Source organism: Giraffa tippelskirchi, chromosome 6 (assembly GCF_054371585.1).
Source record: "Giraffa tippelskirchi isolate mGirTip1 chromosome 6, T2T-mGirTip1v1.2.pri, whole genome shotgun sequence".
Classification (NCBI taxonomy): domain Eukaryota; kingdom Metazoa; phylum Chordata; class Mammalia; order Artiodactyla; family Giraffidae; genus Giraffa; species Giraffa tippelskirchi.
The window spans coordinates 14,377,432-14,402,409 of NC_137280.1; the positions used below are offsets into that span (position 1 = coordinate 14,377,432).

General features: G+C 42.9%; 1 protein-coding gene across 4 annotated transcripts in view; it reads left to right on the top strand.

The window, feature by feature from the left end:
- The window catches only part of POP1 (POP1 ribonuclease P/MRP subunit), a 38,310-nt gene that overhangs the window by 10,722 nt on the left and 2,610 nt on the right, over window positions 1–24,978 (top strand). For 3 of the 4 annotated variants that reach the window (XM_081505200.1, XM_081505201.1, XM_081505202.1), the window contains exons 5-15: window positions 228–476; window positions 3,958–4,045; window positions 4,432–4,619; window positions 5,303–5,559; window positions 5,672–5,765; window positions 10,621–10,732; window positions 11,480–11,599; window positions 16,461–16,576; window positions 18,610–18,801; window positions 20,095–20,249; window positions 24,569–24,910. In XM_081505200.1, coding sequence (XP_081361326.1) covers window positions 228–476; window positions 3,958–4,045; window positions 4,432–4,619; window positions 5,303–5,559; window positions 5,672–5,765; window positions 10,621–10,732; window positions 11,480–11,599; window positions 16,461–16,576; window positions 18,610–18,801; window positions 20,095–20,249; window positions 24,569–24,910 — 1,913 coding nt within the window. Of the gene's footprint in view, window positions 1–227; window positions 477–3,957; window positions 4,046–4,431; window positions 4,620–5,302; window positions 5,560–5,653; window positions 5,766–10,620; window positions 10,733–11,479; window positions 11,600–16,460; window positions 16,577–18,609; window positions 18,802–20,094; window positions 20,250–24,568; window positions 24,911–24,978 lie in introns of all 4 variants that reach the window. The other variant, XM_081505199.1, reaches the window with a different exon arrangement.

The window sequence follows — 24,978 nt, forward strand, 5'->3', positions numbered from 1 at the left end:
AGTGATAGAACTGAGCTTCCTTCCTAGATTTGCCTTTTCCTAAAATCTTCATTCTTTCTGTGACCTCCTCTACTTTCATTGGAAAAAAATCACCAAGTTAAAAAATTAAACAAACCAGTGGAGTCCGTAAGGTATTTCACCTAAAATTAGCTGTTTGAATTCCTAACACTTAACTTTGTTTTGAGATGGTCACACACAGGGATCTGCCTGTCTTCTTGAAACTGTAGGCAGAGAAAGCAGTTCATCACAAAAAAGAACACTCAAAAAATAAGTGCCATAAAGCTCGACGATGTCACATAAACCGCATCCTTGAATTTAACCGGAGACAGAAGAAGAACAAATGGCTGGAAACTCACATCTGGCACGCGAAGCGGTTTCACATGGTCAAGAGGTGGGGCTACTGCCTGGGGGAGAGGCCGACAGTCAAGAGCCACAGAGCCTGCTACCGGGCCATGAGCAGCCGCTGCCTCCTTCAGGTATGCTTCTCCGAGGCCATCGGCCACTCAGTCACGCTCCCCTTTGTTTCCATGTAGACTCTTCCTGACCCTTTTAGAAGAGTTCGTGGTAGGCCAAAGCCCTATCTAAGATTATTTAATTTAAAAATAATTACTCGGCAAGAACCATTGTGCTAGATGCTGGAGTTGAAGCAGCCTCAAGTTTTGGGAGGAGACTGACAATCAGATAATTAGCCTAATATTCAATTATAAGGGAAAACTGTACAATATTATGAGTATTCATAACAGGAAGAGGAGCGCTTCCCCATGCACGTGATGTTTGAGCCGAGCTCTAAGGGATAAGGAATTGCCAGAGTGGGGAAGGCAGAAGGCAGCCAGATAGGAGGGAACGATCGAAATAAACAAACTGTGACAAAGAGGAAGAGAGTGAGAGCAGGGCTAACATTAGGGCGAGATCAGTTCTGGAGAAATAAGGAGAAACCAGAGCCTGCGGGGTCTTGGTAACAGGTCATGCTCAAGGTTTATTCAGCATTGATTCATTTAGCAGCCATTCGCCACCGTAGATATTTGAGAACCATCTCTGCTGGGAAGTGTGTTTTAAAGTCTTTGAGAGGACAGTTGATTTTAGAGTTGATTTTAGAGCTGCATAATAGTCTTTGTCTGTCTTGGCTGTCGTAGCTCCTCCACCCCAGCAGCCTGCCCCAGTTCCCCCAACTCGGCATGAAACTGCTTCCTCTCTTTTTCAGTACATGTCTAGCAATCTGTTCTTTGCAGAGGGCCTTTCAATGGCAGGATGGCCTTGGCCAACTTTAGAAAGCTATTAGTATTATCATCCTCTGATACCTCTTGAGAGCAATATAGCAGAATAATCAATACAAGAACCTGAAAAAAAATTGTGGTAAAAAAGACATAACATCAGATTTGCCATTTTATTTTTAAGTCTGCACTTCTGTGGTACTTATTACTTAGGTCTTAAGTATATTCACATTGTTGTGTGACTGTCATTACCATTCATCTCTGGGACTTGTTCATCTCCTCAAGCTGAAGTCCCACATCCATTAAACACTAAGTTCCCATTCCTGTCTCGCCCCAGTCTCTGTCAACTACCATTCCACTTTTCATCTTTATGAATGTGACCCCTCTAGGTGGCTCACATAAGTAGGATCATATAATACTTGTATTTTTGAGACTAGCTTATTTCCCTTAGCATGATGTCTTCAGGGTTCATCCATGATGTATCATGTGTCATGTGTCAGAATTCCCCTCATTTTTAAGGCTGAATGATACTCCATTGTATTTTATACCACCGTATGTTTATCCATTCACCCATCAAAGTTGATCCACTCATGAGTGGTTTCCACTTCTTGGCTATTGTGAATAATGCTGCTGTGAACACAGGTGTACAAATATCCCTTCAATTCTTTGCTTTCAGTTCTTTTGGGTACATACCCAGGAGTGAACCTGCTAGATCATGTGGTAGTTCTTGGTTTAAATTTTTGAGAAACCATCATACAGTTTTCCATAGAGGATTTACTATTTTACATGCCCACCAGCTGTTTCTCCACGGCCTCACCAACCCTTGGTGTTTTCTGTTTTTTTTGTGTTTTTTTGATAATTGCCATCCTAATGGGTATAAAGTAAAATACAGGGACCTCTTAAGAGCCTTTGATTTGAAGTCTCAGCAGCAGAAATCATGGATTAGAGTCAAATTCTTCATTTTACATTGTGGAACTGGGATTCGGAATGATCAAGTGACTTGCCTAGGGCCACACAGCTTGTTGGTGACCTGCCTAGCTCTTGGAAGCCTACTCCCCTGGCCCATGCTTTCTCCACTATCATCACTCAGATTTTAAGGCAGACATAGTTACTTCTCATTTAGGACAGAATTTTTGCTGAGGTTATCCCATACTTTCTTTACATCAGCCCTAAGTAATAAAAATAATAGCTGATAATAACAAATATTTTTGAATACTTAATGTCTGTTTTGGAGAAGGCAATGGCAACCCACTCCACTACTCTTGCCTGGAAAATCCCATGGATGGAGGAGCCTGGTGGGCTGCAGTCCATGGGGTTGCGAAAAGTCAGACACGACTGAGCGACTTCACTTTCACTTTTCACTTTCCTGCATTGGAGAAGGAAATGGCAACCCACTCCAGTGTTCTTGCCTGGAGAATCCCAGGGACGGGGGAGCCTGGTGGGCTGCCATCTATGGGGTCGCACAGAGTCGGACATAACTGAAGCAACTTAGCAGCAGCAGCAGCAATGTCTGTTTTAGTACTTTACGTATGTTTACTTGCTTAATCCTTACAACAATAGTATGGGGTAAGTGTTTATTATTATTTCCATTTTACAAATGAGGAAGCTGAAGTACAGAGAAGTTGGGCAGTTTACCCACAGCCGTACAACTAACAAGTGGTGAAGCTGGGATTTGAGCCCAGCTAGTCTGGCTCCAGAGTTCCATGCTCTTAGCCGTTGTTCTCTGCTGTATACACTCTGGTGGGTTTCATCTGCCACTGATAGCTGGGAGTGGATCACTGTTGCTGGACGATTTCTATCAGCACAGATGAGCATGAGTTTGTCAGAGCCTTTGCTGTACTTTGCATTTTAGTTTCCATGTGTACTGGATTTGCTTACAGGAGCTGTGGCAGAGGGGTTGGCTCGGGGGTCAGTGAGCCTGACTCGAATGCCAGCTTCTCCACTTTCTGATGATATGACTGTTCAAGTAGCAGTCTCTGTCTCAATGTCCTCACCCGGCAATAAGTTAATGCTGGCATCTGATCATCAGGTGATGGGAAGATTAAATGACAGTCCAGTAAGGAGTTAACCCCGCACTGGCACTCAGTAACCTTTCAGTAACTATTAACCATTATTATGTCTTTAACATAATTGATTTTACTAGTTCAGTCTGAGCTCTCTTCATCCTATTGAAATTGATAAGGCTTTATTCTCATTACTCACATTTTCCCTGGTACATTGCTTAATCAAAGTTGGATATCGTGGTTAATACTGAGCAGGAGATGGGACTTCCCTGGTGGTCCAGTGGCCAAGGCTCCATGCTCCCAATGCAGGGGGCCTGGGTTTGTTCCCCGGTCAGGAAACTAGATCCCTCATGTCACAGCTAAGATCCAGTGCAGCCAAATAAATAACATTAAAAAAACAAAAGAGAGAGACTGAGCAGGGGAGAAATGTGGGATAAGTTGCCTCATGTGTCTTTAGGCTCAGTGTTGAATAATTCTAAAGTCCTAAAGTAGCTAACCAAAGTGAGCAACCTTAACATAACTTTGCTGAATTTACTACAGTCTTGCTTATTCTACTTTGATTTTTCACTTTAGGTAGATTTTGGGGAGGGATAATCCTTAAAGGCAGTAGTTTTTACATACCACATGGAACTTATCTGTGACTACAGGATAAAACACATATTTCCTTTCTGAAAGGTAAGGCACTGTCACTTATATTTTAAATGGAAGTTCAAGTATTTAATTGTATCTTCCTCTTTTTACAGGATTTATCCTACTACTGTTGTTTGGAGTTGAAGGGCAAAGAGGAAGAAATACTAAAAGCACTTTCTTCAATGTGTAGCATAGACACAGGTAAACTCGTTTCAAAGCTGAGTCCTGCTTAAGTCTGTATATTTATTCATTTCATGAACAGTGTCTGCTGTAAGCATTTTGGCATTTACACAGGCTTTACGGAGATAGTTCTTATTCCTAACAAGTATGTTCATGTAAGGAAAGCTTGGGGTAGCTTTTAAATCATTTCTAACATTGCTAAGTATAAAGTGAGAGAACCATTATTCTGGTGCAGTAAATCTAGATAGGAAGAAACTCAAAATTCATTAAATCATTTTCTCAATGAATTTTTATTGAGAACTTATCAAGTGCCAGAGTTTAATCTAAGCAGCGACCAAAGCTAAAACCTCATCTATCATGAAGATAGACAGTAAATAATCTTGGAATTTTGTTTTTGTTTATGTCAGGATTGACTTTTGCCGCGGTCCACTGTTTGTCTGGAAAGTGCCAAGGGAGTGTCATGCTTTACCGGGCAAATAAATATCCCCAAGAAATGCTGGGTCCTGTGACATTTATGTGGAAGGCCCAGGGGACCCCTGGTGACAGTTCTGAGAGCAGGCAGTTGTGGATCTGGCTTCATCCAGCTCTTAAACAGGTATAATCCTTGACATTATTTCTCATCACTTAGTCATATATTCTTGATTACTGTTAGAAATCAGTGCTACAGAAATTTAAATAGTGTGAAAGTTTGACTGATTGCTTGGTATTGGAATATAGGGAAGATAGTTATGTTAATATTAATAAGTAAAGCAAATCTTGACCTGACTTTTGGTAAGCCCTGAGTAGAAGTAGAGATGAAACCAGTCTTATACAAATGGCTTGAAATGGTGCATTGGACTAGTGCTTCCATCATCCTTAACTGGTTCATTGGTATTCATGTGCTTGTTAGAGCCAGTTTGATGATGAGAATCTGTTTTGAGTAATTCTGATGATTTTTTAATACTGCGTTTAGCTTAGCTTCTCTCTTTTAACATACTCATTGCTTTTATACAGTAAGACTGTAAATTTTCTCCAAATTCGTCTTTAAACTAGTTTAAAAAAAAAAAATTGATCAGAGTAGTTATGTTGTTTTCATTAATCTTGGGCATTTACAAGTTCTTTTTTTTTTCTGTGTGTCAAGCAGTACTCAGAGGAATCAAAAAAGTTTTTTGACAATTTTAAATTTAGCTTCATTTGTGTGAGATAAGAATATAAATTTTTACAGGTAGAAAAAATAAACTAAACCAACTTAAACTTTTATTTAAATTCAGAGTTTAAAACGTTTGAATGTGTCCTTAGGATATCTTAGAGGAGATAAAAGCAGTGTGCCAGTGTATGGAACCTACCAAGGCAACTGTCTGGATCCCAGATCCCCTTCTGACACCGTCTCAAGAGAAAAGCCAGATTGACCTGCCTGAAGAAAAAATTGGCAAGAAAAGAAAACGGAAAGATGATGGGGAAAACGCTCAACCAGTTAAAAAAGTCATTGGTGATGGAACTAGAGATCCGCTTCAACCATATTCTTGGCTCTCTCCAACCTCAGGCATCGTGATCCGGTATGGGCTGAACCTACTCTGAACCGACCGTACGTTTTCACTGAATGCATGCTCTGTTTTTGTCAGTGAGACAGACATTATATGCAGTATAAAGCCCTTCTCTTTCTTTCAGTGATTTGACGATGGAGATGAACAGATTTCGGCTGATCGGTCCTCTTTCTCACTCCATCTTAACTGAGGCGCTCAGAGCTGCTTCCATCCACACTGTAAGAGTAAACCTGATTGCATTGCTTTATTCTGGTCAGGTCCTTCTTAGCAAATTTGCAAAACCTAACATATAATTTGGCAACATTTGGGGCCATAGCTTAAATGTGTTTGTTTGCCTAGTTATGCTTATTATCAAAGACTTTTATCTTTCACTTCTCCTAGAATAGCAAATCTAAGTGAGTTCAGTTCAGTCGCTCAGTCGTGCCCGACTTTTTGCGACCCCATGAATCACAGCACTCCAGGCCTCCCTGTCCATCACCAACTCCCGGAGTTTACCCAAACCCATGTCCATCGAGTCAGTAATGCCATCCAACCATCTCATTCTCTGTCGTCCCCTTCTCCTCCTGCCCCCAATTCTTCCCAGCATTAGGGTCTTTTCCAATGAGTCAGCTCTTCGCATGAGGTGGCCAAAGTATTGGAGTTTCAGCTTCAACATCAGTCCTTCCAGTGAACACCCAGGACTGATGTCCTTTAGGATGGACTGGTTGGATCTCCTTGCAGTCCAAGGGACTCTCAAGAGTCTTCTCCAACACCACAATTCAAAAGCATCAATTCTTTGGCGCTCAGCTTTCTTCACCGTCCAACTCTCACATCCATACATGACCACTGGAAAAACCATAGCCTTGACTAGACGGACCTTTGTTGGCAAAATAATGTCTGTACTTTTAAATATGCTATCTAGGTTGGTCATAACCTTCCTTCCAAGGAGTTCAGTTCAGTTTAGTTCAGTCGCTCAGTCGTGTCCGACTCTTTGCGACCCCATGAGTTGCAGCACGCCAGGCCTCTCTGTCCATCACCAACTCCCGGAGTCTACCCAAACCCATGTCCATCGAGTCAGTGATGCCATCCAACCATCTCATCCTCTGTCGTCCCCTTCTCCTCCCGCCCCCAATCCTTCCCAGCATTAGGGTCTTTTCCAATGAGTCAGCTCTTTGCATGAGGTGGCCAAAGTATTGGAGTTTCAACTTCAACATCAGTCATTCCAGTGAACACCCAGGACTAATCTCCTTTAGGATGGACTGGTTGGATCTCCTTGCAGTCCAAGGGACTCTCAAGAGTCTTCTCCAACACCACAGTTCAAAAGCATCAATTCTTTGGCGCTCAGCTTTCTTCATCGTCCAACTCTCACATCCATACATGACCACTGGAAAAACCATAGCCTTGACTAGACGGACCTTTGTTGGCAAAATAATGCCTCTGCTTTTAAATATGCTATCTAGGTTGGCCATAACCTTCCTTCCAAGGAGTCAGCGTCTTTTAATTTCATGGCTGCAATCACCATCAGCAGTGATTTTGGAGCCCAAGAAAATAAAGTCTGACACTGTTTCCACTGTTTCCCCATCTATTTCCCATGAAGTGATGGGACTAGATGCCATGATCTTAGTATTCTGAACATTGAGCTTTAAGCCAACTTTTTCACTCTCCTCTTTCACTTTCATCAAGAATCTCTCTAGTTTTTCTTCACTTTCTGCCATAAGGGTGGTGTCATCTGCATATCTGAGGTTATTGATATTTCTCCCGGCAATCTTGATTCCAGCTTGTGCTTCTTCCAGCCCAGCGTTTCTCATGATGTATTCTGCATATAAGTTAAATAAGCAGGGTGACAATATACAGCCTTGACGTACTCCTTTTCCTATTTGGAACCAGTCTGTTGTTCCATGTCCAGTTCTAACTGTTGCTTCCTGACCTGCATGCAGTTTTCTCAAGAGACAGGTCAGATGGTCTGGTATTCCCATCTCTTTCAGAATTTTCCACAGTTTATTGTGATCCACACAGTCAAAGGCTTTGGCATAGTCAATAAAGCAGAAATAGATGTTTTTCTGGAACTCTCTTGCTTTTTCAATGATCCAGCGGATATTGGCAATTTGATCTCTGGTTCCTCTGCCTTTTCTAAAACCAGCTTGAACATCTGGAAGTTCACGGTTCACGTACCGCTGAAGCCTGGCTTGGAGAATTTTGAGCATTACTTTACTAGCGTGTGAGATGAGTGCAATTGTGCCATAGTTTGAGCATTCTTTGGCATTGCGTTTCTTTGGGATTGGAACGAAAACTGACCTTTTCCAGTCCTGTGCCCACTGCTGAGTTTTCCAGATTTGCTTAGTGAGTATAGCAAATAAACTGATTGGTTCTTATTTAAATACAGACTGCTCCTGCAGCTTCTGGATTTTGTAAAGGGTCTTAACTTCTGCTCCATAGGTAAGTAGGTAACAGGGAGCGCCCCTAAAACCCCTGAAAGTATATGCCAGGTTTCTTTGTTTGTATTTGTGTGATGCATATTCTCTGGGGTCGTTTTCAGGGTGGTCTCTAGCAGGTTGAGAGCAATGTGTCAAGTGTACCTCTGTCCAGTAGAACTTTCTGCAAGGATGCTGTTTCTTTGTGCTGTCCAGTATGGGAGCCACCAGCCACAGGTAGCTACTGAATGGCTCATATGACCGAGGAAGTGAATTGGTACTTTTACTTATTTTAATGATTAACCGGTAAATTCAAAGCTCTCTGTGTCAAGTGGCTGCCATGTTGATTGTGCAGGTCTGGAGAGTAGAGAGTAGATGAGGAATCAGACTCAAATGTGAACAACCTTGGATTCAGATTTGGTTTGTTTTCCTGTATCAGTGCCTCTCAGTGTCCATGCGTCTTGCAGATTGGACATGTCTAATAAAGTGATAGAGCTGATCAGAGTTTGAGCTGTTGGAATACTTTAAAAACCAAAGGCAACCTCTCTCTCTTCACTGTTTCCACACTAGTCTCAACCACTGTCATCTCTGTCCTGGGTCCTGAAGCAGCTTCTCAACTTTCTTTCATTGTTCGCATTTTTTGCTGCTTTCTCCACCCAGGAGGCAAAGTGATATTTTAACAATTTTTTGTTTTTTTTTTTTAAAGGAAAGTGAAGTGTAATTTTCTTTTTTAAATTAATTTATTATTTTTGGCTGCACTGGGTCTTCGTTGCTGTGCAGGCTTTTTCTCTAGTTGCGGCGAGCAGGGACTCCTCTCTAGTTGTGGTGCAGACTTGTCATTGCAGTGACTTTTCTCGTTGCAAAGCAGGGGCTCTCGAGCACGCAGGCTTCAATAGTTGTGGTGCACAGGCTTAGTTGCCCCAAGGCATGTGGGATCTTCCCAGACCAGGGATCGAACCCATGTCCCCTGCATTGGCAAGCAGACTCTTAACCACTAGACCACCAGGGTAATCCCATTTTAACAATTTATGCTCTTCGAGCTACTTCCTGATTAAAAGCTTTTGGATAGCTTCTCATTGTATGTGAGAAAAAAAAATCCAAAGCCCTTAATTTCACTGGTAATCTTGTGCTTTCATGCCTGTCTGGCCTTATCTCTTCTCACGTTCGGTGCTTCAGCCACACTGGCTTCTTCCAGTGGTTCCTGGTTCTAGAATATGTCAGATCTCACGTCCATTTGAGACTGTCTGAATTTTCTGTCTCTGCCCCTCTTCTTGGCTGAGTCTAAAGGTTTCAACATCTATATCATTTTCTCTAGAATTCTTTCCTGATCTCCAAGTTCAATTAAATCCTTCCTGTTGTTTTCATTCCATCTTGTGCCGTTCCTCAGTTTTTGTTTTTTTTTTTTTACCTGTTCATTCACACTCTTTTAATCCCTCAGCCCCCATAAAACAAACATTCTAAAGTGTAAGCAGTGGGAAATCATGTAAACTCTGCAGAAATAGAAAATAAATTAGTTTCTTTCAAGACTTGGGGGAGGTCCTTTTCCTGAACGTTAGCTGCTGCTGCTGCTGCTAAGTCGCTTCAGTCATGTCTGACTCTGTGCGACCCCATAGACGGCAGCCCACCAGGGTCCACCGTCCCTGGGATTCTCCAGGCAAGAACACTGGAGTGGGTTGCCATTTCCTTCTCCAATGCATGAAAGTGAAAAGTGAAAGTGAAGTCGCTCAGTCGTGTCCGACTCTTAGCGACCCCATGGACTGCAGCCTACCAGGCTCCTCCGTCCATGGGATTTTCCAGGCAAGAGTACTGGAGTGGGGTGCCATTGCCTTCTCTGCATTCCTCAGTTTTTATATCTAGATTTGTTCACATGTCTTGGTGATGTCCATGTCTCAAGACTCTGAGCTTCATGCTGGCAGGCTCGGGGCAGTCCTCTTCTTGATTCCACGCTAGCTAGTAAGTTGCAGAGGGAGGATTTGAACCTGCAGAGTTTGGTTCCAGGATCTGTACTTTGAACCACCTGCTACCTGAGTTTCTGTGAGGTAAAGGGCTCAGTGTATTAATGTTACAGGTTAGACTCTGTAGGGGAACATCCCCCTTCAGCAAACTTTGGTATGAATCACAGCTGTAAAGTTCTCTTCCCGGGCATGCATATGGTACTCAAAGTGCTGTTTGAAACCTCAGTTCCTAGTTCTGTTCAGAAAAAAAGGCAAGTAAAATACATTATTTCTTGAAATTTCTAGAAATACTATAGTAGTAATATCTTCCTTTGTTGAAGATTTCTTTAAAAGGGGTTTTGTTTTGGATTTTCTTCAGTGAGGAAAATTTTATTGCCTAGTCTAGCAATGAGGTTGGTAGTGTTGGGAGAAGAGCAAGGAGCAAGGTCTCTTGTTGGCGCTGTCCTCCAGAGACCACAGGGGTGTGGTAAGTTAGTCAGGTAGTCTCTCAGAAAACCGTGGATATTTTTCTTAGTATATGAAATCTTGAGAGAAGTATAGTCCTACATTCTTGTCTTTGATTAGAAGTGTCATTAGTTTGATGTGACAATTTCCCTGGTTCCTCTCCAAAAACATTCATTCTAAGGAAGGAGGATGAAAGGATAGAGGCCAATAACACAAACGTTTTAACCAAAATTATTAAGCCTGATCCATTGTTTGTCTGCTGAACAAGAGTTGTTGTTTTCTAGGAGGGAGAGAACACAGAGAAGACACCTCACCGTTGGTGGATTGAAACCTGCAAGAATCCTGATAGTGTTTCCCTTCATCGCAGACAAGAAGCCATTTTTGAATTGTTGGGAGGTATACGGGGGAATGGGGCTTCCCAGGTGGCGCTAGTGGTAAAGAACCCACCTGCCAGTGCAGGAGACGTAACAGATGCGGGTTTGATCCCTGGGTTGGGCAGATCCCCTGGAGGAGGGCACAGCAACCTGTTCGCAGTATTCTTGCCTGGAGAATCCCCTGGACAGAGGAGCCAGACAGGCTACAGCCCATGGGGTCACAAAGAATCGGACACGACTGAAGTAACTTAGCACTCAGCATGCATACAGGGAAACACTGGGTTGTACTGGAGAAGAAGGGAGGAGTGGGAGCTGGGTTAAAAGAGCATCTTGCAGCTGAGCTACCTAAATGTAGTGGTGCTTTTTACTTTGATACTGTTAAAATACAGCAGGAAGCATGAATGAGATGTTGGTATTTTAAATAAATAACTGATATTCCGTTACTATAGGTAAATGCATATACCAGCTATTAAACTGAAATCTTACTTACCCGCACGTGATTGCATTTGTGTGTAAAGCTCCTGTAGTTATTGATAGGAGCATACATGTTCATGTTGTAAAATGACCTGTTATGTTAACTTAATGTTTTTGGTAAGAAACTTCACTCTTTATGAATGTTAATTTATTCTTTGAAAGTATCATTGGGAAGATAAAAAGGACTGTGTGTCAGCCCAAGAGGAAAATTTCATTAGAGACATTTGAAAATGAAAGCAAAATATGTATGTATTTGTGAATAACTTCCTGTTTGTGTTTTGTTTTGTTGCTAAAGGAATAACATCACCAGCAGAAATTCCAGCAGGTACTATTCTGGGACTGACAGTTGGTGATCCACGAATAAATCTGTCTCAAAAGAGGTCCAAAGTTTTGCCCAATCCAGAAAAATGCCAAGGTAAAGTTGCTGAGACAACCCTGGTTTTCCTTAACAACTGTTCTGACTAGTCAGTCCCATTAGAAGAATTCCATCAGTGACAACTTCTGCAGTAACTTTATCTGTAGAAAATTTCAGGTCATCTTTTTACCTGCCTACCTTTTCAAGGTGATCATGATAAAAGGAAATGGTATATCAGGAAGTATCTTTAGCTGTAAACGTGTAGCCTGATCCTCATGTTCATTTTTTCCCGAGTTCTCTATTTTCAATATCTAGTAAAAACCTGCCTCTGCAAACGGGGTGCTCTGAAAATGCCTGGCTTTTCAGAATTTTAATTGTGAGGAAGGGACCCGCACCCGCAGCTGGTCTTGTGCTCTTTGGAAGCCTCTGTCTGACCATACAGATGACCCAGGTTCGAATCCTGGCAAGGCCATCCCAGGTGCTGAAGGGTAAGAGGTCTCGGCGTAGACTCAGTAGCGTGGCCTGCGGGGGTTTCTTTGGGGTGACGTGGTTGGGGGTGGATGGGGGCTGGTGGAAATCTTAGTCTAATCTGCACAACTGTGATAATGCCTCACTGTGTTTACTGTCATTTAAGCCCAGCTAATTGGAAGAATAATTAAAATCAGTCTATTGGTTTTTAGAGAAAAGATACTGGTGTGTGTAGTAACAACTTGAGATTGGTTTTTTTTTTTACCTTCACAAGTAGGTAGATAGTTTATTAAGGGGCAGTACAGTACTCTGCCAGAACCTTAACATGAAAGGTGGATTGGATGAAAGAGGAGTTTTAAGATATATAGGTAAGTTAGTTAATTAGAGAGTCTAACACTTTAATCAATGAATTGTTGGCTCTTTCTTTTCTTTTTTAATAACAATATGGTTGGGTACAATCCCAGTCTCCCAATTTATTCCTCCCCTCTTTCCCCCCAACCCCATAACCATAAATTTATTTTCTACATTGTAACTGTTTCTCTTTTGTAGATAAGTTCTTTTGTGGCCTTTTTTTTGAGATTCCACATATGAGCTGTATCATATAATATTTGTCTTTCTCTGTCTTACTTCACTCAGTATGACTGTACCTAGGTCGATCTATGTCGTAAATGGCATTATTTTGTTCTTTTTGATGGCTGAGTAATATTCCCTTTATATATGTACCAAGTCTTCTTTATCCGTTCCTCTGTTGATGGACATTTAGGTTGCTCCCATGTCTTAGGTATTGTAAATAGTGCTGCAGTGACATTGGGGTGCATGTATCTGTTTGAATTATGATTTTCTTTGGATGTATGCTCAGGAATGGGATTGCCGGATCGTATGGTAGCTCTGTTTTTAGTTTTTTAAAGAATTTTCATACTGTTCTCCATAGTGTCTGTACCAGTTTTGGGAAAAGGCAGTTATGGATTAAATTCTTTCTAAGGCTTTCATTATTCATTTGCTAACTTGTGTTCAACTCTGCAGCCCCATGGGCTGCAGCATGCCAGGCTTCCCAGTCCTTTACTATCTCTTAGAATTTGCTCAAACTCATGTCCATTAAGTCGATGATACTATCCAACCATCTTATTCTCTGCCACCCACTTCTGCTCCTGCCTTCAATCTTTCCCAGCATCAGGATCCTTTCCAATAGTTGGCTCTTCGCATCAGGTAGCCAAAGTATTGGAGGTTCAGCTTCAGCATCAGTCCTTCCAAGGAATATTCAGGATTGATTTCCTTTAGGATTGACTAGTTGGATCTCCTTGCTGTCTAGGGAACTCTCAGGCGTCTTCTCCAGCACCATAGTTCAAAAGCATCAGTTCTTCTGCACTCAGCCTTCTTTATGGTCCAACTCTCATATCCGTACATGACTACTGGAAAAACCATAGCTTTGACTATACAAACCTTTGTCAGCAAAGTGATGTCTCTGCTTTTGAATATGCTGTCTAGGTTTGTCATAGCTTTTTTCCAAGGAGCAAGCATCTTTTAACTTCATGGCTGCAGTCACCGTCTGCAGTGATTTTGGAGCCCAAGAAAATAAAATCTGTCACTGTTTTCACTTTTTCCCCTTCTGTTTGCCACGAAGTGATGGGACTGGATGCCATGATCTTTAGTTTATTGAATGTTGAGTTTCAAGCCAGCTTTTTCACTCTCTTCTTTCACCCTCATCAAGAGGCTCTTTAGTTCCTCTTCACTTTCTGCCATTAGAGTGGTATGAGCTTAATATAAATCAGTTCAGAGAAAATTAAAGTCTATCTTGAAAAAACATTACAAAATGATAACCAAGATAAGTCTAGTTATCGTCTGTCATCATACAGATTTATTCAATATCATTGGGTATATCCTGTGTCCTGTGCATTGCATCCCCATGACTTGTTTATTTTGTAACTGGGAGTTCATGTCTCTTAATCTCTCTCAACTATTTCATTCATCCCTCCACGGATCTCCCCTCTGGCAACCACCAGTTTGTTCTCTGTATCTATGACTCTGTTTCTGTCTTTTGTTTTTTAGATTCCGCATACTAGTGATATCATCCGGTATTTGGCTTTCTCTGTCTGGCTTGTTTCACTTAGCATAATATCCTCCAAGTCCATTCATGTTGTTGGAAATGGCAAAATTTCATTCTTTTTCATGGATGAGTAGAATTCCATTGTATATACGCCACATATTCTTTAACTTTTCATCTGTTGATGGACCCTTAGGTTGCTTCCATACCTTGGCTATTAAATAATGATGCAGTGAGCAGAGGGGTGCACATATCTTTTCAATTTAGTGTTTTTATTTTCTTTGAAAATGTACCCCAAAATGGAATTGCTGGATTGTGTGGTAGTTTGATTTTTAGTTTTTTTGAGGAACCTCCATTCTGTTTTACACAGTGGCTGCACCAGTTGACATTCCTACCGACAGGGTATGAGGATTCCCTTTTCTCCACGTGCTTGCCAGGTCAATGTCCCCAGGAGGACTCCCAGTTGCCTCCTGCCTTTCTGGGAAACTTTAAACAGCAAGTAAAGGCTCTTTTCAGACTGCTTCCTCTCTACTGGTTCTTGGAACATGTAGACTTTGTGTGCACCTTTCAGAGTGGGGTCTGTGTTTCCTGTAGTCAAGCCCAGCTGGCCTTCAAAGCCAGATGTTCTATGAGCTTGTCCTCTCTATACAGCTCCCCCAGGCTAGGGAACTTGATGTGGAGCTTGGGCCCTTTTGCTTCTTTGGGAAAACTCTGCAATTGTGATTCTCCTCCTGTTTTCTGTGGGTCATCTACCCCACCCGCCTCCCCCGGGGAGTGTGTGGCTTGACTATACCAGGTCTCTACCTCTCCTCTCCAGTTCCTTCTTTATTTTCTTTACCCATAGGAAGTCTTTTCTGCTAGTCTTCAAGATGTTCTCGTATGTAGTTGCTCTGTAAACAGTTGTAGTTGTGCTGTGCCCACGTGAGGAGCCATGGCACCCCACTCCAGTACTCTTGCCTGGAAAATCCCATGGATGGAGCAGCCTGATAGGCTGCAGTCCATGGGGTCGCTAAGAGTCGGACACGACTGAGCGACTTCACTTTCACTTTTCACTTTCATGCATTGAAGAAGGAAATGGCAACCCACTCCAGTGTTCTTGCCCGGAGAATCCCAGGGACGGGGGAGCCTGATGGGCTGTCGTCTATGGGGTCACACAGAGTCGGACACAACTGAAGCGACTTAGCAGCAAGTGAGGAAGTGAGTTCAGGGTCTTCTGAACCGTCTTGACCACCAGTCTCACAATCTCACCACATCATAACAGTGGAGTCACTTCCAACTTTTTTTTCAGCCATCAGACCCATGTGGGTATGTTCTGTTGGGTGATCTTTTGTGTTGGCATTTTAGGACCTTAACCTAAACCCATGAATTGTCTGATTTTTGTTTTTTTCTTTTTTTCCTTCTAATTCTTCAGTCCAACAAAATAAAATCTGAAAGATGTTTTTCCCCCTAGTGTTTAAATAATTGCATAGAGGATATCTCTTCTATCATTATACATGTTTATAACTGAAACGATTCCTCCTCCTTTCCCACTGGAGTACTTTTTGGCCGATGTGGCTCATTTAAAGGGATGAAACAACAGTTCACAGAAAATACATTCATTTGAAAAGAATGAGAGCAATACATTTTACAGAAAGGGAATTCACTCAGTTCAATAAAAGTAGGGTCATTAGAGACTTGAAATAAAAGGACAGAAAAAAAGGATGGTAAATGTTAGCTCAGGACTTTTGGGTCAGGGATGATATGAAGAGCCCTGAAGCCTGTAGTTGTATTTGTGCAATCAGAGCATATGATCTGGAGAAGGCAATGGCACCCCACTCCAGTACTCTTGCCTGGAAAATCCCATGAACGGAGGAGCCTGGCGGGCTGCAGTCCATGGGGTCACTGAGTCGGACACGACTGAGCGACTCCACTTTCACTTTTCACTTTCATGCCCTGGAGAAGGAAATGGCAACCCACTCCAGTACTCTTGCCTGGAGAATCCCAGGGACGGGGGAGCCTGGTGGGCTGCCGTCTATGGGGTCGCACAGAGTCGGACACGACTGACGCGACTTAGCAGCAGCAGCAGCAGCAGCGTATGATCAAGAAGTGGTTCTTCGCCTCTGCAGTGATACCTAGAATTTGATTATCTTCCCTGTGGAATCAGGCAGTTATTTCAAGGCAATTTAATGTAATATTTGCATCTTATACACTAAAAATAAATGTCAAGTAAGTTTAGGAGCCTGCACTGTTTCACAGATTATGAAACCAGCTGTAAGAATAACAGTTTCTATTCAAGTAAATAAATTCCTCTAGAGAAGTAAATGTCTGTAGAATATTTTCCTCTAACAGCAGGTCCTCTAGCATCATTTAGAATTTGACCTTACTGACCTAAATTAGAGAATGTGGTTTAAGGCTGTTTCTTTTCCCTCTTAGATAATGAGAAAGTTAGACAGCTGCTTCTGGAGGGTGTGCCTGTGGAGTGTTCGCATAGCTTTCTCTGGAACCAAGATATCTGTAAGAGTGTCACAGAGAATAAAATCTCGGATCAGGTAACTAATGGTAAAGTCATGAAAACAGGTTGAAATTCGTCACTCTAGAGACCATGAAAGTTATTTCATACTTTATAGATGCCCATAGACTTCCTTTTATTTTTAGACTTTAAATCCCTTACTTAATGATATAAACAATGATTTTTTTCCCCTGTTTTAGAGAAGAATAATCTCTAGAAAAGATGAATACAAAGACTTTTTCTTGAAAATGATAATCTTATGGTTTAAATATGTTTTTCTTTCATTATTTTTTTCCCCTTAAATGTTCTCTGTCTTTAATCTCACCATGATTGAGCTCCTGCCAGCACCAGGTATTGTATTCAGTGATGGGGCAAGTGCCTAGGGTACGGTTGAAGAAGTACAGAGTACGAAGGAAGCCCAAAGAAGGGCTTCTGAGCCCGGACTAGGGAAATTGGGGGAAGCTTCCCAGATGGCGGAGCCGGTGTTTGAGCTAACTCTTAGGTGGATGGTCGGGATTAACCAGACTTTTGGGGGCCAGGGGCCAGGAGCCAAGGCTACAACGGAGAAAGGATTGTCCAAGTTGAGAGGAAGGGCAAGGGCCCAGGCCAAAAACAAGGTGACCTGTTCAGGAATCTCCAAGCAGATCAGTATCTCGGAGTTAAGGGTGAGGCAGGAGATGGATCTGAAGAGATTAAAATGGGGATCCAGTGTAAAAGACCTTGAGGCATCTTTGGATTTGGATTGAAGATTTTAAACTCGGCCATGACATGATTAGATTTCATTCTGGCAGTGTTGTGGAGACTAGGGATGGGGAAGAGGGTGCCCGAGGAGCTGGAGAGAGGACGTGTGGTTGGATGGCCTTAAAAGAGATCCTTAAAATAGTCCAGATGGCGTGGTGGGGGCCTGAAGTGTGGCAGTGCAGCTGGAGCGAAGGGGCTGGGGTTCAGAACATACACCTGGGAAGTAAAACTGACAAGAATCAGTGGCTGATTGGAAGACGGGACGTGAGAAAGAAGGCTTGTGGGTTAGCTCCCAGCAGTCTAGCTTAGATTTAAGAGCTCAGCTGCAGGAGAGCCGGAGCCAGGTCTGACTTGTCGCTCCTGTCTTCCCAAGCGTATCACAAGTGCTCAGGAAATGTTTGAATGAACGAGTAAATGAATGAACAGTAAATATTTGAAAGGATGGATGAATGAGGGAATGAGCTGTGAGGACTGTGCGTCGTTCCGCTGGCTGGGGCACACAGGAAGAGAGTGACAGCGGGGAAGAGGGCTCGATCTCAGATAAACCGGGTTTGAGAGGCCTTGGGCTGTCCCAGGAGCAGATGTCCAGGAGACAGGTATCTGTCTCAGGAGGAAACACTGGGGCTATAGACATAGATACTTTGGAATCACTAAGGGTTAAAAAAAGGAGGCCCAACACTTGGTCATGCACGAAGGGCGTTCCGGAGTTAAACTGTAGCTGGTGGAGGTGGTCTCTGGTGTAGGCTTCTCAGTCCATTGGCTGGCCTCTCCCACCTGCTCATCTCCTTTGACAGCTGGCAAGAAAAATCTGAAAGGATGTTGTTACTCACTCCCTCCAGTCCACCTGACAGATAATTTGTAGCATCTTCTGTTTTAAGACCTGATGAGAAATTTTCTCAAGAGCTGGAATATTATCCAACTTGCTTCCCTTGAGAAGTTGTTAATTATTCATACCTCCTTTACTCCATGACCACCAATCTTAACCAAAGTAAATGTAAGAGTGTTAAAATATAAGATTAATCCCAATATAAGAAACGGGCAGAATGAATGAATATTGTTTTAGAACGTTGAATCATCTAGTATATTCTAGACCAAATTTAAGACAATGTGGCATTTTCTACCAAAGCACTTCTATGGAGGAAAACCATCCTGGGAGGAGTACTCTGTACTTAAGGAGGAGTACTCTGTACTTAAAATGGCTCACATTTATTTATTGAGAATGCTTTCTTCCTAAAAGAGTGTTTAATTTTCTAAAACTGCTTATCGGGAGACCCAGTAGGATCTCCCAGAAGACTAGAGTTGTTTGTCTTGAATTATTTTCTTCCACTTCAGGATTTAAACCGGAAGAGGAGTGAATTGCTGGTGCCCGGGTCGCAACTTTTTTTAGGTCCCCATGAATCCAAGGTTCCTATACTTTTGATTCAACAACCAGGAAAAGTGACGGGTGATGACCAGCGAGGCTGGGGAAGCGGCTGGGATGTCCTGCTCCCAAAGGGCTGGGGCATGGCTTTCTGGATTCCATTTGTAAGTGACTCTTTTGATACTGACTAACAGTTACAACATTCAAGATACATTCTTAGGGAGTGCCAGGTGCTGAAAATGCTCCTGACTGCAGGGCCTAGAAATTGAGTGCTAGTTTTCTGCCCTTTGAGCTATAATCTTGGATATGAGATAATTTCATAAAGTCGCTGGAGCCAAGTTCATTAGTAAGAGTTGTGCTGACATTTGGTGAACTTTTGAGGTTTTAAGTGGCCTGATTTTTGAATAGTAGTGGCAACAAATGAGGTGTTTTTTGTTTTTTTTTTACTTGAAATTTGTTATAGTTTAAAAGCAAAATATTTAATTTTTATAGATGTGTAGAATACAATTGTTTTTTGTGTTGATCCATATATTCCTCTTTATTAACTGCAGCTAAAATTTTTCTAAAAAATCTAACGTGTGTTTGAGTTTCCCTGGTTAGTTTAAATAATTACTTTGAGAACATTAAGGACATGTAGGACTGTTAGATTCATGCAGGCAATTAATTTTAGTCCTTATGCATAGTGCAAAAGATCTTTAATCATTTAGGAGTGGGGTTATTTTTAAAGATAACTTTAAACTTATGAGCTGTTTCAAGTATACAGAAAGTGACACTTGTGTACGGTCCACCTTAAGAAATAAGACATTAAAGGGTCATTGGAAGCACTCTGTGTCTCCAATCTCATTTCCCTCTCTCCTTCCAAAGGAATCACTGGCCCTATTGGTGTTTGTTCCTATCATGCATGTTTTTATAGTCTTATTAATTGTGTGTGTGTATCCCAAACTAAAATAGCTAAATTTGTAACGTGGAAACTTACATTACCATATGTAAAATAGATAGCCAACGGGAATTTGCTGTATGGCTAAGAAACTCAAACAGGTGTCTGTATCAACCTGGAGGGATGGGATGAGGAGGGAGGTGGGAGGGAAGTTCGAAAGGGAGGGGGTATGTATATACCTATGGCTGATTCAGGTTGAGGTTTGACAGAAAGCAACAAAATTCTGTAAAGCAATTATCCTTTAATAAAAAAATAAATTAAAAAAATAGCTAAATCTGACATATTTTACTTGTTCTGTTCACTCAACATTGAGATTTTTTTTTTTTTCATGATGACTGATGACGCTCTAAGTCATTCATTTTTACTATTGTATGGTAACTCATTGTAGAGTAATTCGTCAGTGTGTTTATCCATTCTCTTTTTGATGGGTATTTAGGTTTCCCACTTTCCCCATACAAAGAATTCAGCAATTTCCCTGTAAGTTGGTATAATGACAGAATCTTTCTGGCATTTCTTTTAGATCTATCGAGGTGCAAGAGTCGGAGGGTTAAAAGAAACTTTAGTGCATTCTCAGTATAAAAGGTCGCCTAATGTCCCAGACGATTTCCCAGACTGCCCTGCTGGGGTTCTCTTTGCTGAAGAGCAAGCGAAAAATCTTCTTGAGAAGTACAAGAGGTAAGAAACTGGCTTCTCTAGTTTTCTCTCTTAAAGGAAAGACACACTGCCCAGCAATGTTTTTCCTGGCTTCAGGGACTCTTAATGTATAATGTGGAGTTCCTAGACTTGTCAGCATTCCCGAAACATAACTTAAGAAAACATCACTTAGTTAGGAGATGGCCCTATCGCTGGATTTTCTAGTCCATGCAGGTTACAAACCCTTCTCTTGGTTATTTGATTCAGTGATGATGGTGTACTCCTAAACTCTGGACCTGAGTTCCAGGCGCTTGTTAATGGATTCCCACTACTGAGCCCTGCCCCTCAAAATGGACATTGTATTTTTTTTTTTTTTGTAATGGTTATAAATGTAGTGTATATTTATGAAATTTTAAAGAAAGTATGGAAACATATAAAAATACTTTATAAACTAGTGTATTCCTTTTATCCAGAGAGATATGCACTGTTTTTGCATTTTGGTATCTATCTATCTAGACTGTTTTCTTTTTCCATTGGAAGAGCGGCCAGTGAGAGGCTCTGTTTCCTTTATACTCTGGAAAGGAAACCTTGGGCACGTGTATTTCCTGCTGAAGTACAGTAGGCCCCTGGAAGCACAGAAACCCTCTAGTTTGTTGTGGCATCTGCTGTGTCCAGCCAGTGCCCAGTGCACAGTGGACCTGAATACTTATATTTGTTGACTGATGAGTGGGTGAATAATTGAATGTTGTATTTCCTTGACTCTGAGCTCCACTGTTGTGCTCTCCTGTACATGACTGCAGCCACAGAGACGGGCCCTGCCTGACTTTCCAGGTTTGAATGATGGACAGATGAGCTGTGGTTTGAATGATGGACGAATAAGTGAGCAAGTGAGTGGCGAGAGGTTCCTGGATTCTGGCTCACAGGACTTTTGAGGGCAGCTGTCCTGCACCTCCCATGGTATATAGGGGCTTCTCTGTGCTTGTTAAATAGTCATTGGCAGAAATACTTATGTCTCATCCTTCAGATTTTTCTATGTATATAAGTTTTTTAAAAACTTAATCAATTTTTAAATTACTTGTTTATTTGGCTGCACTAGGTCTTAGTTGCAGCAGGCAGGATCTTTGATCTTAGTGGCAGTGTGCAGGAGCTTTAGCTGCAGCATGTGGGATCTAGTTCCCTGACCAGGGATTGAACCCGGGCCCCCTGCATTAGGAGCATGGAGTCTTAGCCACTGGACCACCAGGGACGTTGGAATTTATTTTTTTTAAAGCATTATATGACATATACTATATTGAAACCTACTTTTTTTCATTTAACTGTGTATTATGAAAAATTTTCCCATGTCAGTAAATATGACTCTACACCAAGTGTTGGCAAACTTATTCTGTAAAGGGCCAGATGATAGCTATATCTGGCTTTCTGGGCCTTGTGGTCTCCATGGGAACTGCTCAGCTCTGCCAACATGGTGCAAAAGCCGCCACAGAGGATGTGTAAATGAGTGGGCCTGGCTGTGTTCCAGGCTCACTCTGTGAATTTCCTATCATTTTCATGTGCCATGAGATATTATTCTCTTGTGTTTTTCTCAGCCATTTAAGAGTGTAAATCCATTCCTGTCTCATGGGTCATACCTGGCCCTGGCATTGGGCCAGGTTTGGCTGGCGAGTCAGTTTACCAGTGCAGCGTGGCTGTTCTTTGATTTATCAGTGGTCCTTTATGTTTTTTCTGCTTTTTTTCTCTGTGCTTCTGTGAACAGATTTCCCTATGTATCTCTACATATTTGTCCGATTTATTTATTTAACACATGTTTATTTAGAACCTGCCATGTGTCTAAAACCTTTCTAGGTACTGAGGCTCCAGCAGCAGTCAGGGCAGGCAAAGTCAGTTCTGCCCTTGTGGAGCTTACTCTTTTTGGAAGTGCATGTCTCTAGGCTGGTGGGAGGGATCCAGGAGAGGTGAGGGAGGCTAACTTGCAAGAGCAAAGCCCTCAAGCAGGGAAGAGGAGGTGGCCTTGGGGCACGTGGGGAAGGGTTGGCGTTCCATGGGATCAGGCTCAGCACTCTCATTTAATAGGCTGGAAGGCTGACTCTGAAATACTACAGATTTAGGTAGGCTAGACTCTGCAGAGAGGTTGGGTAGTAATCTTCTAACCGTGCCTGTCTTCTCAGTGAAAAATAGGCAAGGCTGTCGTCTAGGAATAAGGTGCAGAGAGGCTGTCAGAGATTTAAGGAGCGAGGAATTGATGTAAACGGTGTTCTTGGAGAGTGGAAGATGGAATCACCGGGAGAACCCTAGGGGATTTGTAAGAAATGTAAGAGCCCACTTGAGTTTTGTGTTGATAGTGAGACCCTTGAGGACTGTTGCGTGCTTTTCCCCAGCCACGTTCTGCCAATCTGGTGCTGGAGTGGGGAAGGGAGAGGGTTGCATGTAACCAGGATGGGCTTTGCCGGGGGAGGGAGTAGAGAGTATGTGTAAAGGGAGTGACTCTGTGAACTATGGAGAAGGGCACGGCAACCCACTCCAGTATTTGTGCCTGGAGAATCCCCTGGACAGAGGAGCCTGATGGGCTGCAGTCCATGGGATTGCAAAGAGTCGGACACAACGGAAGCAACTTAGCAGGCAGGCTCTGAACTGTGGAATCTAGGCTTATAAGGAGAGAGATGTGAGGATGGTGGTGGGCAGTAATGAAGTGGGAGAGTAAACATGCAGTAAGTCTCCTGCGTGTGAACCTCCAAGTTGCCAACTTTCAAAGATGTAAACGTGTGTTCCGTCAGCATCAGGTATGAGTGAAATTGCAGCCTGCACTCTGTCTCCTATTGTGTTTTCACCATTTTTTATCTCTTTCTTGTAAACTGTCCGTCTCTCTTTTTAAAGGTGTTGGGGTGAGGCCGGTACCCTGGGAGAGTTTTTCACCAGGTGCCCCTCTCAGAGGCCAGAGCACGTGTGGTTCCATCTCCAGGATATAGGCTCGCACTGAACCCCCGGTACAGGGTCATTTCCATTTGGGGTCTTAGGGTGCAGCACATAGTAAGAAGCAAAGACAGGAAGGATAGTCTGGGCCTGTCCCCGAGGAGACCATCAGTCTGCAGATGCAGGCTCTCACAGAGTCCCCCGGCCCAGAAGGGCCCATAGCCAGGCTGCTCCCTACCTCTTGGGGTCATTACGTACCAGAGCAGGCCCTGGTTCCCACTTGTCTGTGGTTTTCTGAAGGTTCTCCCTTACCTGTTGCTGGAAAGGTCAACTGGTGTCACTCATATGGAGGACAGTTTGGAGATAATCATCAAAATTGCAAGTGCTCATAATACTCACCGCTTTAGCACTTCCACTCCCAGGACTTGATCCTGTGAATATACTTGTCCTTGTGCAGCATGTTCAAGGTTGTTCATGGCAGCAGCATTTGTAGAAGCAAAAGCTTGAAAATAACCAAAATGCCCTGCAGGAGATAATGCCCTGTCTGTCTAGATAACCGAGGCCATAATCACCCAGTGGGATGAGCCTCATGCAGAAGAGTGAGGGTGTCTAGATGTGCTAATATAAGGTGATCTCCTAGATATTTGTGATAAATGAATAAAGTTAAGCAAAGAGCGCAGGATCTGTTTGCCACTGTTTGTGCAGGATGGGTAAAACCAGAAAGATATATGTACATTATTGGCTTGTATGTTCATAGAATGTCTGTAGAAGGATATATAAGGAACCGATGATGATAGTGACTGTGGAGGATAGTGGGGTCACCAGAGGTCAAGGGTGAGAGAAACTTCACCATCCTGCATCTTGCCCCTTGGAAACTTCAAACCCTGTTGAGTGTGCAGGGGGCGTCACTGCACAGCTGCAGGGGCACACCTTACCTGCAGTGCTTCGGGGGGGTGCTCTGTGGAGGGGTGCCCATGGGGCGACTTTGTGGGTGCATTATCTATTACAGTAAAAGCCGAGCAATAAAAAAAAAGCTCAGCCAGGAGAATTGGTTATTATCATTAAAAAAGAAATCATATTTCTTTGAAAACTTTTTTGTATGTTTGTTATTTATTTTATTTATTTTGGGGTTTTATTGATTAATTAGTTTCTTTGGGTGCACCGGCCTTTCTCCAGTTGGGGCGAGTGGGGGCTGCTGCTTGGTGTGCAGGCTTCTCATCGAGGTGGCTTCTCTTGTTTTGGATCATGGGCTCTTGTGCTCTTCAGTAATATTCCAGAACCAGGGACCGAACCTCTGTGCCCTGCATTGGCACGTGGCTTCTTAACCACTGGACCACCAGGGAAGTCCCTGCAGGTTTGTTTTTTAAATAGAGATGGGAGTTCAGTGGCCATGGTTATTTTGATTGTCCATCCTAAATCGTTCAAAATTGGTTTTCCTCTTTGATTCCCATTAGACGTCCTCCTGCAAAACGGCCCAATTACGTGAAGCTTGGCACCCTGGCACCTTTTTACTGCCCCTGGGAGCAGTTAACTCGAGACTGGGAGTCAAGAGTCCAGGCTCAAGAGGAATCGTCCGCAGCTTCCTCTCCAGGTGGTGGGGAGATTGGCCTGAGCAGAGATGGGGTGCCTTGTGTTCCCGAGCCTGGAAGGACTGCTCCGCTGTCTGATGACCAGGGCACACCCCCGCGTGACCCCAGGGAGCCTGAGGATGTCATGGACACAGGTTGTCCAGCCGGGGTGGGGACCGAGGGGGCGGCCAGCCAGAGTGCCGCCAGCAGCCCCCTTTGCGTTCTGAGGTAAGTGCACAAGACTTCAGGATGTATGTTTTGCATTGTCTGTTTTTTGATACTGACCCTGGCCACAG